The sequence below is a fragment of the Antedon mediterranea genome, chromosome 1 (genome assembly GCF_964355755.1).
Source record: "Antedon mediterranea chromosome 1, ecAntMedi1.1, whole genome shotgun sequence".
In the NCBI taxonomy this organism is placed as follows: domain Eukaryota; kingdom Metazoa; phylum Echinodermata; class Crinoidea; order Comatulida; family Antedonidae; genus Antedon; species Antedon mediterranea.
In genome coordinates this window covers 8,759,172-8,773,867 of record NC_092670.1, presented here as the reverse complement: position 1 = coordinate 8,773,867, position 14,696 = coordinate 8,759,172, and the positions used below count along the sequence as shown (strand labels likewise).

Below are 14,696 nucleotides of genomic sequence, written 5' to 3'. Positions count from 1 at the left end.
ACTGACGTGTAATGACGAAATATAACTTTAAGTTACATTACAATTTTAACCCTACGATCAAGAACAATCTAAAGCTCTGTCTAGGCCTACACTATCAAACTTTATGTGACAAAAAAATGTGATGTGCCCATATATATGGACATGATGATGTCATATCACTTCCATATTTGGGCACATCACACTTGTTTTTTTATCAAACTAGTTTGATAGTGTAGACAGAGCTTTAAACCTCATTTTTTGTAGATTGACCAGTCTACCGGTCACAGCAATGCTGTTTCTAGACCCTACACTTTGGGAATAACCTCGACGATAGTTTAAAAGCTTAAAGTTCCATTTTCTAAAATCATTTTAAATAAGTTAATCAGTAGATATGTTTGATTCGTTTATTTGTTGCCCCAGCCAGCAATTTGATGTATTAAAGTAAATATTCAAGTATATTTATTCAAAAAACCATACAAACAGAAGGCAGCCAAATGTTGAAAAGTTCAGCCAAAAGTTATTAAAATATTTAAAAGTGTAAAATGTTTAAAAAGGTTGTTTTTTAATATTAATCTTGAATTGAATTAATCAAACTTTATGTGACAAAAAAATGTGATGTGCCCATATATATGGACATGATGATGTCATATCACTTCCATATTTGGGCACATCACACTTGTTTTTTTATCAAACTAGTTTGATAGTGTAGACAGAGCTTTAAACCTCATTTTTTGTAGATTGACCAGTCTACCGGTCACAGCATTGCTGTTTCTAGACCCTACATTTTGGGAATAACCTCGACGATGGTTTAAAAGCTTAAAGTTCCATTTTCTAAAATCATTTTAAATAAGTTAATCAGTAGATATGTTTGATTCGTTTATTTGTTGCCCCAGCCAGCAATTTGATGTATTAAAGTAAATATTGAAGTATATTTATTCAAAAAACCATACAAACAGAAGGCAGCCAAATGTTGAAAAGTTCAGCCAAAAGTTATTAAAATATTTAAAAGTGTAAAACGTTTAAAAAGGTTGTTTTTTAATATTAATCTTGAATTGAATTAATTATTATAATAATTATTATTATTGAATTGAAATGTATTATTATTGACAAAGGTTTAAAGGTGGAATCTAAATAATTCCATAGCCGTAGGCCTAAATAGAAATAATAGAGATCCAAGATGTTTTTTTTTCTAATTTTGTTAGTTGAAAATGTTACAATTATGAACGTTTTACAAATAAATAAACAAAAATTAAAAATAAAGGTACTCTTGTTAGTAATAGCCTAAATCTACGTGAGACCAAGGAAGAGTGAAATTACAATCCTTTCTGGTAAAATACTGAATTGTAATATTTGCCTTCATAAGACCACAGAGGTAATTATGCTTATCTAAAATACTAATATATACTCGTAATTTTCTGCAATGGAATAACTTGATTTTCGTCGAGTAAAAATTCCATCAAACACGTAACGTAACAATTCCATCAACCACGTAACAATTCCATCAACCACGTAACAATTCCACAACCACGTAACAATTCCATCAACCTCGTAAACATTCCGTCAACCTCGTAAACATTCCGTCAACCACGTAATAATTCCATCAACCACGTAACAATTCCATCAACCACGTAACAATTCCATCATCCACGTAACAATTTCATCAACCACGTAACAATTTCATCAACCACGTAACAATTCCATCAACCACGTAACAATTCCATCAACCACGTAACAACCATCAACCACGTACCAATTCTATCAACCACGTACCAATTCTATAACCACTAATATAACGTAACAATTCCATCTACCACGTACCAATTCCTTAACCACTAAAGGCTGGTTTCCTGTCGACGTAAGAACATCACTTTTGTTGCGACTACGTCGATTTGTCGTAAGAAATGCGGATTTTACAGGAAACCGATTACGATCGAAAATTTACAAAATTGACGCAACGTAAGAAAAATGGTAACGACAAACGATTTTACAGGAAACCGATGATCTAACAATTGTTGCGTTACGACGTTTTCTTCCGATTTTACAGGAAACCGGGATTTTTTATCTTACGCTTGAATGAACGCCCTTGCGTCACGTTTCTTACGTCTCTTACGAAAGTTGACTTGAAGTCAACTTTCGCAAGAGACGTAAGCGCAATCGTAACAAGCAACCAATGAGCGACAAGAGTTATGACGTAATGTGTATGTCCTTATAGTGAAATAAAGCCGGACAATAACATTTGTATGTATTTACTACTATAATTGTAGCCCACTTTACGATGTTGTACATACTTTACAAATGCACAGTAGTTTCAATATAGGCCTAATAATGTTCTAATCAGGGAGTTTACAACTCATATCAAAATCTAATACTCTTATTTATGGACGTGCAATAAACAATCAGCATCGGTAGAAACGTCACGAAAATGAACATTTGCAACAAGATAAGATATAGAAAGCCCCTTTGTAAGCAATATAATATTATTATGTAACTTTAAAAAAAAATTGTTTGCTTGATTTTGTATAATTTATATTGTTTTGTTAAATTTATTCTTATTATAGGCCTGTAAATAATGGATATCTTACTGCGGTAGTACTATCTCATGCTCGATTAGAGTATGCCTGGGCCCATAGGCCAAGGCCTAGCCTAGGGCCTAGGTAGGTCTAATAATAATAGGAATCCCGAAATGATTTGCCTTTTTTTAATTTTGAAAACTATTTAAGGCTAGGCCTAAAGGGCCAGGATAATTCATTCATATTTTGATTCATACAATAATACATAGGCCTACTAGCCTAGGCTCCTTATAGGCTAGTTTGATTAGATTTTGGTCAAATCAATTATATGTGAACTTTATTCAATCAATCGTACATTTGTTATAATGGTAACCACAATAAGGTATAATATTACAGTAGATTTTTACAAACAAAAAAAACAAGACCAATATAAATATAAATTATAAAATATATACAATGATTATTTACAGTAATGATAAAATAAAAATTAATTGTTTATATTGACTATTATTGGAAACAGAAGTTGAATAATAAAATACTGGAAAGTTTAGTTAGAGGTTTACAATCAATGGAAAAGATGAAAACATATAATATTGTAAGTATTAAAAGTAGCATTGTTTAGAGAGATTACTGTATATTGGCAACGGCCTACAGTTGAACATGGTTTTAAGCAAAAGTTATATATTGATTGATTGAATCGGGCATCACTATAAGCAAAGCTTTAAAATGTGATGTCCTATGTAAGAATTAAAAATTGGAAAAATTAAATAAATAAATAAATTACAATAAAAACAATAACAATTAGTAAATATATATGTAAACAATAGAGACAATAAGCAATAATCATAAATGACAGTTGAATAAAAAAAAATATATATATATTATTATACATGTAATAACAATTTAAAAAATATGACCAGAATAGATCATTCATAAAAAAAAGAAAAAAAGAAATCGATAATGAAAAATATTTTGTTCATAATACGTTGTGATTTTAGGTATTAGAATATTTTTTGAGGAGATTAGTATGAATTGTTTTTTTAAATAGTCCTATACTCTTGATTTCTCTTACTGAGTTTTCAAGGCTATTCCATGTCTTGGCACCCCTATAGCATATACTTTGTTGTCCTATTTTGGTTCTTTTTAGTACAGTGGTATAGTTTTTTTTATTCCTGGTATCATAATTATGTGTTGATTCAATTGTTTGAAAGTAAGTGTCAAACGTAATTGGGAGCTGTTTATTATAAAATTGGAAGAGTAGTATTGCCATATGTTTTTCATAAAGATCGAATATATTTAATGTGTTGGTTTGTATAAATAGCGGTTGGGAAGGATGTTGATAGTGGACTTTGCATATAATTCGTAGTGCTTTTTTCTGGAGGATGTGAAGTCGGTTTAATTTACTTGGTCCGAAGGAGCCCCATACTACTATTGCATACGTTAAATGGGGAAGGATTATAGATTTATAAATTTGCAATAGAGTCATATATGGTAAAAAATACTTTAATTTATTCAGAATTCCTATTATCTTTGAAACTTTGTTTGCAATGCCATCAATGTGGGTACAGAAGGACAAAAATTTGTCTAAGGTAACTCCTAAGAATTTGATATGGGTTACCTCTTCGAGTGTGGTGTTATTTACGTATAGTTGCATGTCTGTGAAGTCGGTTAAATTCTGGCGCCCTCTAAAGATTATATATTTAGTTTTATTTGTATTAATTGAGAGTTTGTTAGCTCTAAACCAAGTGGTTAGTCGTTGTAATTCGCAGTTTAGTATATTACATGCAACTATGGGGTCATTATGTTTGAGGAATATGTTTGTATCGTCCGCGAATATGATAAGTTCAACAACTTTGCTTACACAAAATATGTCATTTATAAATAACAAAAATAGCAATGGGCCAATGATAGATCCCTGTGGAACACCAACTTTTACTTCTCTTTTTATTGATTTGTGTGATTCAATAGTAACATACTGAGTTCTGTGGTTTAGGTAACTCCTGAACCAGTCTAACACAATACCACGTATGCCATAGCATTCCATTTTATTGATTAGAATTCTATGATCGATCGTATCGAAAGCTTTCGACAGATCTAGGAAAACACCTATAATGAATGAGTTGTTATCAATTGCTGATGTTATTTTTTATAGTGTGTGTAGTAGAGCATGTGCAGTTGAATGTTTTTGTCGGAATCCATATTGAGATTGATTTATTATGTTGTATTTATTAAGGTATGAAATGGTTTGGTCGTAGACAACTCTTTCATATATTTTAGAAAGACATGGTAAGATTGATATGGGTCGATAATTATTAAGGTTTTGCCTATCGCCACTTATAAAAACAGGTATAGTTTTGGCACATTTTAGTTCATCAGGGAATCGGCCAGTGGCGAGTGAAACGTTTATTAAGTGTAAAATAGGTTTTGTAAGGTAGACGGAATTGTACTTGATATAGTAAGCACTGATATCATCGTGACCTGGTGTTTTATCTGTTTCTAATTTATTAATGTATGTCATTATTTCGTATTCTGTTGTGGGTCTGAAATACATAGAATTAAGGTAGTTACCAGTCAAATATGACGTTGGATCAATGGCAGGGTTGTTATCATGGTTAATTTTGTCAGCTAATTGTTTCCCAATATTAATAAAGTAAGAATTGAATGCATCGGATTTTGTTTCTGGGTTAGTGTATGTCTCTGTCACATGTTTTAGGTTTGATGGCAGTTTGGATTTTTTCTTCCTACCTAAAAGTTGATTAATGGCATTCCACGTTTCTTTCATATTATTTTTATTTTTTTCAAATTTATTAAAATAGTATTCCTTTTTTCGTTTTCTAATAATATTGGTAAGTACGTTTCTATAGTTTGTATATTTAGATTTATTTATGTTTGTCGGTCTACGTTTGTATTTGCTATATAATTTGTTTCTAGTAACAATTGACTTAGCAATTGATTCCGTTATCCAAGGAGATTGAAGTTTATTAGCTTTAAGTTTTATCTTTTTTATTGGAAAGCATATATTAACTAATGATTGCAGAGTTGTGGAAAAATGTTGATATGCTTTGTTTGCGTCATTTGATTCTAGGACATCCTGCCATTGTTGATTTGCAAGTTCATGCTTAAAATGATCAATGTTGTACTGTTTGTTTTCGCGCTTATAACAGTATACGTTGTTATGATAATGGTGAGTTTCGGATGTGTTTATGCAGAATATTGGAAGGTGGTCGGATATATCCGAATATATGATACCATTGTTTATGTTATTTGTTAGATGGGAATTGTAGAGAATATTATCTATTATGGAAGCAGAGTTTTCTGTTATTCTTGTGGGCTTATTAATAAGAAAAGTGAAGGACTGGGACTGGATATTGTCAAGGTGGGATTCGATGTTTTTGTCTCTCATGTGTTGGCTAATGTCTAAGTTCATATCACCAGTAATGTATGCTAGCTTATTTTCTTTGTTAATCATCTGCATGACTATTGACAACTGATTGTTGAAAGTTTGTACATTTGTATCAGGGGGCCTATATATTACTCCGTAAGATATTGTTTTATTTTCTATTTTAACATCAATAAATATAGATTCTCCTTCGGTCAGTATTGAAGCGAGGTCATTTCGCATCTCGTAACTAAGGGTTTCTGATAGATAGAGAGCAACTCCTCCTCCTCTTCGTCCTATCCTATCTTTATGAATAAATGTATATTTTGGTATTTCGTACAGTGATGTTGTAGAATTTGGAGAAATCCATGTTTCTTCTAGGGCAATAATTGAAAAGGAGTGATTTATTGAATTAATCAGATTCAAAATATCATCGAATTTGTTGACCATGCTACGGCAGTTCAGGCTTAGAATGGAGAAGTGATTGGCATGTATCGAGTTCTTAAAACTTAGATTAAAATCGTTTATCTGGTAATATTTAGTTTCTTCAATATTGATATCATCATTAGGGTTAATGTCATTTAAGTTAAATATCATAATGCAATTTTTAAGTTTAAAAAAGAATAGTCAGAGAAAAGATTTAAAAAAAACAACAACAAAAAACAGTATAATTAAGATAACTAATTTATCTATAATCAGGTCAACCGAACAATGTGGTTGCTCCGTCATATTATTAGTATACATATATTTCGCTAAGTAAAACAATTGAGTGCGAAATGTGTAAACACAGTGATAAATCTTAATTACAGCACTAATCCTATTTTCACCCACCCTCAACTCCACCATCCCCCAAAGACCCACCATCCCCCAACCCCTCCATCCCCCAACCCCTCCCCACCCACCCACATCGTTCCAATTTTATCCCATTCTTAATCCAAATCATAATACTTAATAGTGTGTGAATGAAAGCAATAGGGAGTCGTGTGTTGTGTTAAGCAATTGAGTTTTTCACTACTTGATTCAAAAACAATAGGCAAAGTATGTGACACGCAACACAGCAACAGATTACGTAACATGGTATTTAAGTCAGTGTGCCAATTCTTTCACCTGTTAATGTTTAGGTTATGTAAACACATAATCGCGATCGTGTTGATGTTTCAATTCCTTACAGTTTGAATTCTCCTAGTGGATACAATAAGTGGTACCCATTTTCTGCATATGGTTTAATGCAGGCAGGATATAGTCACAAATTGAATTCAATTAAAAACAAACGAACGAAAATAAAGAAGTTATGTATACATTTTACCGTTAATGTAAAGGTTGCCATTTCTGAAGACAGTCTTTTTACCTTCTTCATACGCTTTCTTCATAACTTCTCGCAGGCCTCGCTTTTTGATAATATCTGCTACTGGCATATCTTCTAGTACAAACATCTCGGAATTTTTCATTATCGACTTAGCTCTTCTGAGTACTTCAAATCTCTGTGGTCGATATATAAATTTAACAATGATATGTCTTGGCTTACCACTTATTGTTGATGGTTTTCCTGTGCGATGAGCCGTTTCAATGACGATGTCGTTTAGGTTGAGTGTTTTATTTAGTAATTCCTTAATCTTTTTTGTTGCATCTTCGTTTGGTTCCTCAGTTATCCCACCAAATCTCAGGTTAAAACTCCTTGAATACCGTTCAAGATTCAAAATTTTTTTCTTTTCTGTTTCAAGTGTTGTTGAAATATCTTTCATTTCGCTATCATACGTTGTTACTTTCTTTTCAAGATCGTTGATTGAATCGGAGGTAAAAGTAATGGATTTCTCCATATCTAATTGTTTTGCCTCCATTGAGTCAATTCTATTCATAATTAATTAATTCCTATTAGTACAGTATTAATTAAGTATTATTACTAATACTAGGGCCTAGCCTATCTACTAAAAATAATATATTGGTGTGCTGCACTGACACTGATGCTGAGTTGCACTGACACTGATGCTGAGTAGACTGCTACAGGTACAATAACATCATTCAACATTTCGCGCGAAAAATGATAAAACCCGCTCTAAAAAGAAACACCAATCAGAGATGTTGTTTCAAATACGTCATAAATCTGACCGACGTAAGAAAAAAATTTCAACTTTCGTAAAGTTGACTTGGAGTCAACTTTACGTAAGCATAAGAGTCGTAAACGCAAGATATACAATGGAAAAGGATAGGCCTATTTTTAATACATACGAAAATACGACTTTCTTTAATAAAAGCAGCTTTTTACAACATCTCTTTACCAAAAAAATAAATAAATAAAAATTAGCCCTATATTAGAGAAGTACTTTTATTATATTCAAGTTCTTTCTATTCATACTTTATTTTATTGACATATTTTACTTCCGGTAATTAAGTTCGTTAACTTTTATTATTAGGAGAAAGGATTTTTTTTTTTATACCGGCACTTTTTGCTTTATGTCAGTTTTTCTAATATTATTGTAATTTAGTATTTTTTATGTTTGTTAATTTTATCAAATATGTTTTGATGTTTTAATAAAGATTAAAGGGTGTGTGTACATGTATTGCTAATAACAATAAAAAAGTAAAACAATTAAACACTACGTATAAAGATACTTTTAAATAAGACAAATACTAATAATAATGTGAAATAAAATTTAGCGCATACGAATTTAAGATGACCGTCTTAACATGGAGGAAAAATACAGGTAATCTTATTTTTGCTTACAATCTTCCTTTACAAAAATAAATCAATATTAAAAGAAATAACGAGTATACCTATTATAGTTTTATATTACATTAACATTATTGCTTGCAGGCATACTTTCTTTATTTTATTGACATAGTGTATGCATTAGCATGTAGACCTCCGTGGTACTTTAATTAAAATAACAATAAGCATGCCGGGTCAATATAGAGAGGTACATCTTTTTGAAGTTTTACCGCACTTAAAAATGACGGCAAAACAAAAGTAAATTAGAAGATTGCAAACAAAAAGTTACATTCCCAAAGTGTTTTTGAAGATTATAAACTGTTTCCTAAAGAAGCGGCATTAACAAAGTAATTTGTTCAGTTTTTTGATTGGATAAAGCAATTATTACGTAGTAAAGTAAACGAAACAGGGTGGGATGGGATGATACTACTTCATTTTCAAGAAAGATGCCTTCATCAACAGAGGTTGTGCTCATGGATTGCATCCAGACATACAGATGTCTGTATGACAAAAATGTTCCGTCGTACAAAAACGGAAAAAGGGGGAAAAAAACGCATGGGAAGCCGTCGCACAGTGGGCCAGAATTGGTTCAAAGTGTGCCAAAAGTCTATACGCATAAATAAATACTAATTACCTTAATTTTGAAAGGATCTAAGGGGTTTTCAGACCCGTAGAATTTAATGGAAGTATTTTTAAATAGGTATGACGTAATACAAATGGTGTTTTCTGATTGGTTGAGGCTAAGTGCTTGTAATTCTTATGTCGATTGATATTAGGCCTACATTCATTATTGAAAGTGTAAGGGTTTCTATTACACCCAATAAATCCAACTGGAACATTTTCTTAATATATTAGACGTCATAAAATAATAATTTTTGATTAGATGACTTTAATTCTCATTGCAATATCATGTGTGATTAAATTTCATCCATGATTAAAACGTACTTAAATTATTTAAAGATCCACAGAGTTCAGTGAACCATCTTTTTAATGTACAGTATTATGTCATTACAAATACTGTTTTCTGATTGTGTGAATAATATTGATATTGAAAATAGGTTTTTATTGCATGTTACAAATAAGGGTTTAAATGACTGAAATACATCACTTATGTTGTCGTTTGTTTTCATTGTATGTTTTCGTCGATAGGCTCATCATACCTATCAGTAATACAGAATTCGAAATAATTGATGAACCATAAACTAGGAGAACATGTACACTCACTGGCATTTTATACCATGGATAGAGTTGTATATATAACTCTGCTGTTTTTCGGCAGTAGTCCCTAAAAAGGGTCTAAACACGTACTAGATTTACATCCAACCCGCAAATTTCAGCGAAAGTCTCCTTTTCCTGGAGAGCTAGCTCTGCAAGCTATGTTGCCATTGTTTTCCTGAACCTTGTTTAAGTTCATCTACTTTCATTCCTATAACTTCTTTAAACCGATCGTGTATTTCTTTTCTTCATATCGGCAACGATGGCTTTTTCACTATCAGACGAAATACGCCACTTTTTTTACTGGCATTCTGTACCAATATGAATTAGCATTTCGAAGCACCCACTCCATTTGTGTAGTGGCGAGAGCCATAGCTGTAGGCTTCTTCACTTGACGATGGGAGTTTATCATTAAACTGTTTTGGAGTAGCGTCACATATATAACATCGCATTGAATACTTGGTTTCAGTCAAAGCATTCACGACCTTTTGGTCAACTATGGTGAATTGTAAATTGTAGTGTATTCAGATGTTGTCTTTTCTGTTTTCATCTGCAGCCAGTTCATAGTTAATTAATATCAAATAATATATTGAATTGCAGGTGTAAATTTCGGCAAAATCACGAGGAAGTATCTTTATGTTCAACTACTTCTTTAATTTTTTTTTTTTTTAACTGAACAATTCGAAGTGCAGTTTGGTCCAGCAAGCTTTGAAGGGGTACTCTTGCCGAATCTTCTTTAACCGTTATATTATTTACGTAGCATATGCTTAGTTTCCCTCACGTTCCACAAACCTGTTTGGTATGACTGTTTTGTCATATCAGTTTCAACTTATAGCTAAAAGTGACAAAGCTTTTTCACTAGTAAACTTGATCGGTTCTGTTTTTTTTTCGGATATTAACTTTCTTATTTTAGCTTCAGCACATATATTTTAAATGTGAATTTTGCTTATAGACGCCTTGTGAAGCAGCATAGAGAAGTTCTTCTGGTTCTCTGACTAATAATAGTTGATGAAATGAACCTTGTGACGGCCATACTTGTACCATCTTCTTCGTAAATAATAAAGAAAATGGTTTGATAGTTTTAGTAGTATACTCCAAAAGTTCTTTTGGTATGTTCTGGTCATTCCTTACATTGTAATGTAAACGCAATTCACGTAAACATACATTGCAGGCTAGTTCAATGTTGGTAATTAAACCAGCCGAATGGACAGCTTTAAAGGTTGTATTTTGATATGGAGGCCATGTTACCTGTACCTACATTTATGAATGCTTATTCTCACACTGGTAGCATTTTCTTTTCCAATACAGACGCGTCGTGGAATGGTTTTCTCTTCGTCAAGTTCGTGCGATTGCGGTACATCAATGTGTCAATGAAAATGCATTATACATTTATTTTAAAACGGGACATTTAAATAGCTTCCTATATGCAATGTCGCAAATTTTCGCAGCCAAATTTGGTATTAACGTAAAGCTCAAGCTTTGCTCGAAATATTAATGTCAAAATTAGCGCGCGAATCGACGCGAATCCAAACTATTTTAGTGGTTTTACTTTAAAAATATGTTTTTTGGTATTTTTGGGATATATTTTGTGACTTTTAACCCTAAAATAAAGCAATAATCGAAAATGTTATTTTACTGCCTAATAGTATTAATAACAGACAATAATTTCATGCAGTATCAAATCGATTGCTTTTTTCTAGAAAAAATAACAGCGAATTTATCAAAACTGTTGTTTTTGCTCATTTTAAGTGAAATGTCATGGTTTCTTCAAGTTTCCATGGTTACAAGACACTATTAAAATTTACAAAAAATAAAATTATTAGTGGATTTATATAATTTAAGATGTCTTCTTCCTAATCCAATATTAAAAAGTTCGGAATGCCACATTTACCATTTTGGACTTTTGGCACACTTTGAATTGATTCTGGCCCACTGTGTGTCGCTCGCCAGGTACAAATACCAGTTGAAGAATGTCAACGCATGTATAATTTGAGGCGAACCGCATTTGCAAGGTAACAATTGTTAATTTAATAATAATTAAACATAGCAATTTAGATAAAATAATTGAATTCCTATAGGTAAAGTAATAATTCCATAACCACTAACGTAACAATTCCATAACCACTAACGTAACAATTCCATAACCACTAACGTAACAATTCCATAACCACTAACGTAACAATTCCATCAACCACGTACCAATTCCATAACCACTAACTTAACAATTCCAATAATCAAAGCATTGGCCAAATTTTGATAATATTCTGTTTACAAACAGATACCCTTTAAAGATGTACAGGTACTGTCCACCAAAAACATGAAAATAAAAATCAATAAAATCAGACTTTGAACGTTTGACTTTTCTTCTTGTCAACCAGGAATACAACAATATTTTAAGGTTGCCCCATTCCTTCCTCCACCTCTTCTTATTTCTATAGCATACCGGTAAAGTATAATTGTTCTCCAAGTCGGCCATTATACAAACGATTATACGCTAATTTTCTAAAATGTCTTTAAAGTCGCCAGGTATTCACTCTCTCTTCATATAATTCTAATTATTTCCTTATTAATGATAATACAGATATCAGCTGTATTCTTTATGTTATGTTCTTACAGGTGTTACACGCTACTGATGTGGTCAAATCCCAGATGACCTCCGACGAATTTATGAAGAAATACGCTGAAAAAAATAAAAACTTTACTAGATACGTAAAAGATATGTGCAAAAAGTATCGAAAGAAGATTCCAAAAATGAAGAAATATCCTCATCATACAGTATTTAATGAAAAACATAAATTTGCTCTTTGTCAAACACCTAAAGTAGCCACAAATAGTTGGAGTAGATTGTTCTTAGTTCTATCTGGGTATAAAAACTATTCAGAGATTCAGAAAATGAGTGCTCCAAGTGTGTCTGCTGCTTGGAAAATCCACGTACCTCGTCTTGTACGCTTTCCTCTCAAAAAGCAAAAAGAAATTATGAGAGACTATACGAAAGTTATGTTTGTAAGAAATCCGTATACTCGGCTATTATCTGCTTATAGTGATAAGCTAGTTGCAAAGAATGCTAGTGATTATCGACATGATGTACACGATATAACTACCAAAGGTATTAGAACAAATCTCGGACTTGGTAAAAGCAAGAATGATTTGAAATTTGGTGAATTTGTTAAAATGTTAATTTCCAAAAAGCCCATCCTCAACATTCACTGGGGTAAAATGTCTACCAGATGTCATCCATGTGATATCGACTATGACATCATCGGTCGCATGGAGGATATAGACAATTATGCAAATTATATTCTAAAGCTTATAGGATCTGACTTACAGTTTCCAAAACCACCAAAAACGCATTTTACAAATAGCTCGAGTCATGACAGACTTGTACGAAATTATTCCGAAATTTCTGATTCAGAATTAGAATCATTATATCAAACATATCTATACGATTTTCTGTTGTTTGGGTATAAAAAAGAACTTCCTATAGAATGAACTTTTGTATAAAAAAATTATTAGGCCTAATGCCTATCAATCATTCACTTAAAGTGTTTGAAAGTGTTTAAATTTAATTTGCACCTGGAATAAAAAGAAATTATATCGTTGATATTTTGTCTGAAACCTGGATAAACTCAGTAGAAATTAATGAAATCATCAAATTTTCATATTTAAAATCTAGATGTTATTGCCAGCATGCAATGAGTGTGATACACAGAAACGAGAGAGATTATTATTTTAAACAGGAAATAATAATATAAACAATGGAACGATGGAAAGTCTATTGCATGAAATTTGCACTCAACAGGGACTATCCACTATTAGAAGCAAGAAGACCGTAACCAATCGTCATATTAAGTAAACGTTTCCACGGGAAAAGAAGCAGATCAAATGATATTCTTGTAAAATATTTGCAATTGATTCGTAAAAAACCAATTAATTATGAGTTGAAGGGAATTATGACCATGGCTCCATCAGGCTTCCTAATACAAAGCATTTATTACTTGTACTTTCATTACCTAGGCCTACAATAAATCAATCGCTTGTATCTTAAGTCGGCCATGGTAAAATTGGGATCAAAGATTGTGAAGCGGAGGTTTTTTTATTCATTGTGCTAAATTTGTGTGGCATAAAAAATGCCAAGGATACCTTTAGTTGTTTGGACTGTAGCCTATTGTGCTATATTATTGTTACTGTGTGTTAAGATTTTCCGATGCATAGGCCTATAAAAACGGCAAGGTTTTAAAATGACCTGGTCAATTACCAATTATCAAATTTGTACATAAACTGCAAACAACGGTGTCGCAAGAATATAATATGTCGACGAACATCATTCTTGGTTTCAGAAATTGAGGGTATTCTAGCTTACAGTTCCCAAAACCACCAAAAAACACATTCCACAAATAGCCCGAGTCATGACAGACTTGTACAAAGTTATTCCGACATTTTTTATTCAGAATTAGAAGCATTATATCAAAATATCTATACGATTTTCTGTTGTTTGGGTATAAAAAAGAACAAAAAGAACTACAAAATACTAAAGCATAATTTTCAACGAATTACTTTATTTATTGTTTTCGAAAAAAATCTAACAAATTTCCATCCATTTTCTACAAAATGTTTTTGTTGTGACTTGAACTGCTAAGAAATATTATTAAATAAGATGGTGCATAGGACTAAATTTGTGTTGACTTGCCCCAAGCAGGATTCTTTATATAATACTGTTTTTCTATTCTAGTTGCTAAAAGTTTAGTTAAGGCTTATAGTAACAAGGTAATTGTTAATAACACCGAAACAGCGCTAATGTTTTTTGGATCTTCTATGAAATAAAAACTCACCGGATTTAAATTTACATTATACTTAAATGATAATCTAATATTGATTATTGCTATTCTATGGGGCTCTTGTAAAGCTA

General features: G+C 31.9%; 3 protein-coding genes across 3 annotated transcripts; 1 reads left to right on the top strand and 2 right to left on the bottom strand.

The window, feature by feature from the left end:
- Positions 1–4,635: 4,635 nt before the first annotated feature.
- On the bottom strand, positions 4,636–6,465 carry LOC140041002 (uncharacterized). The gene has a single exon (XM_072087352.1). The coding sequence runs from the start codon at positions 6,463–6,465 to the stop codon at positions 4,636–4,638; it is 1,830 nt and encodes a 609-aa protein (XP_071943453.1).
- Positions 6,466–7,157: 692 nt separating this feature from the next.
- LOC140041000 (uncharacterized) lies at positions 7,158–7,724 on the bottom strand. Its single transcript, XM_072087336.1, has one exon. The coding sequence runs from the start codon at positions 7,722–7,724 to the stop codon at positions 7,158–7,160; it is 567 nt and encodes a 188-aa protein (XP_071943437.1).
- A 4,670-nt stretch (positions 7,725–12,394) lies between these two features.
- LOC140040992 (carbohydrate sulfotransferase 9-like) lies at positions 12,395–13,279 on the top strand. The gene has a single exon (XM_072087323.1). It carries the CDS (start codon positions 12,395–12,397, stop codon positions 13,277–13,279), a length of 885 nt encoding a protein of 294 aa, XP_071943424.1.
- Positions 13,280–14,696: the final 1,417 nt, after the last annotated feature.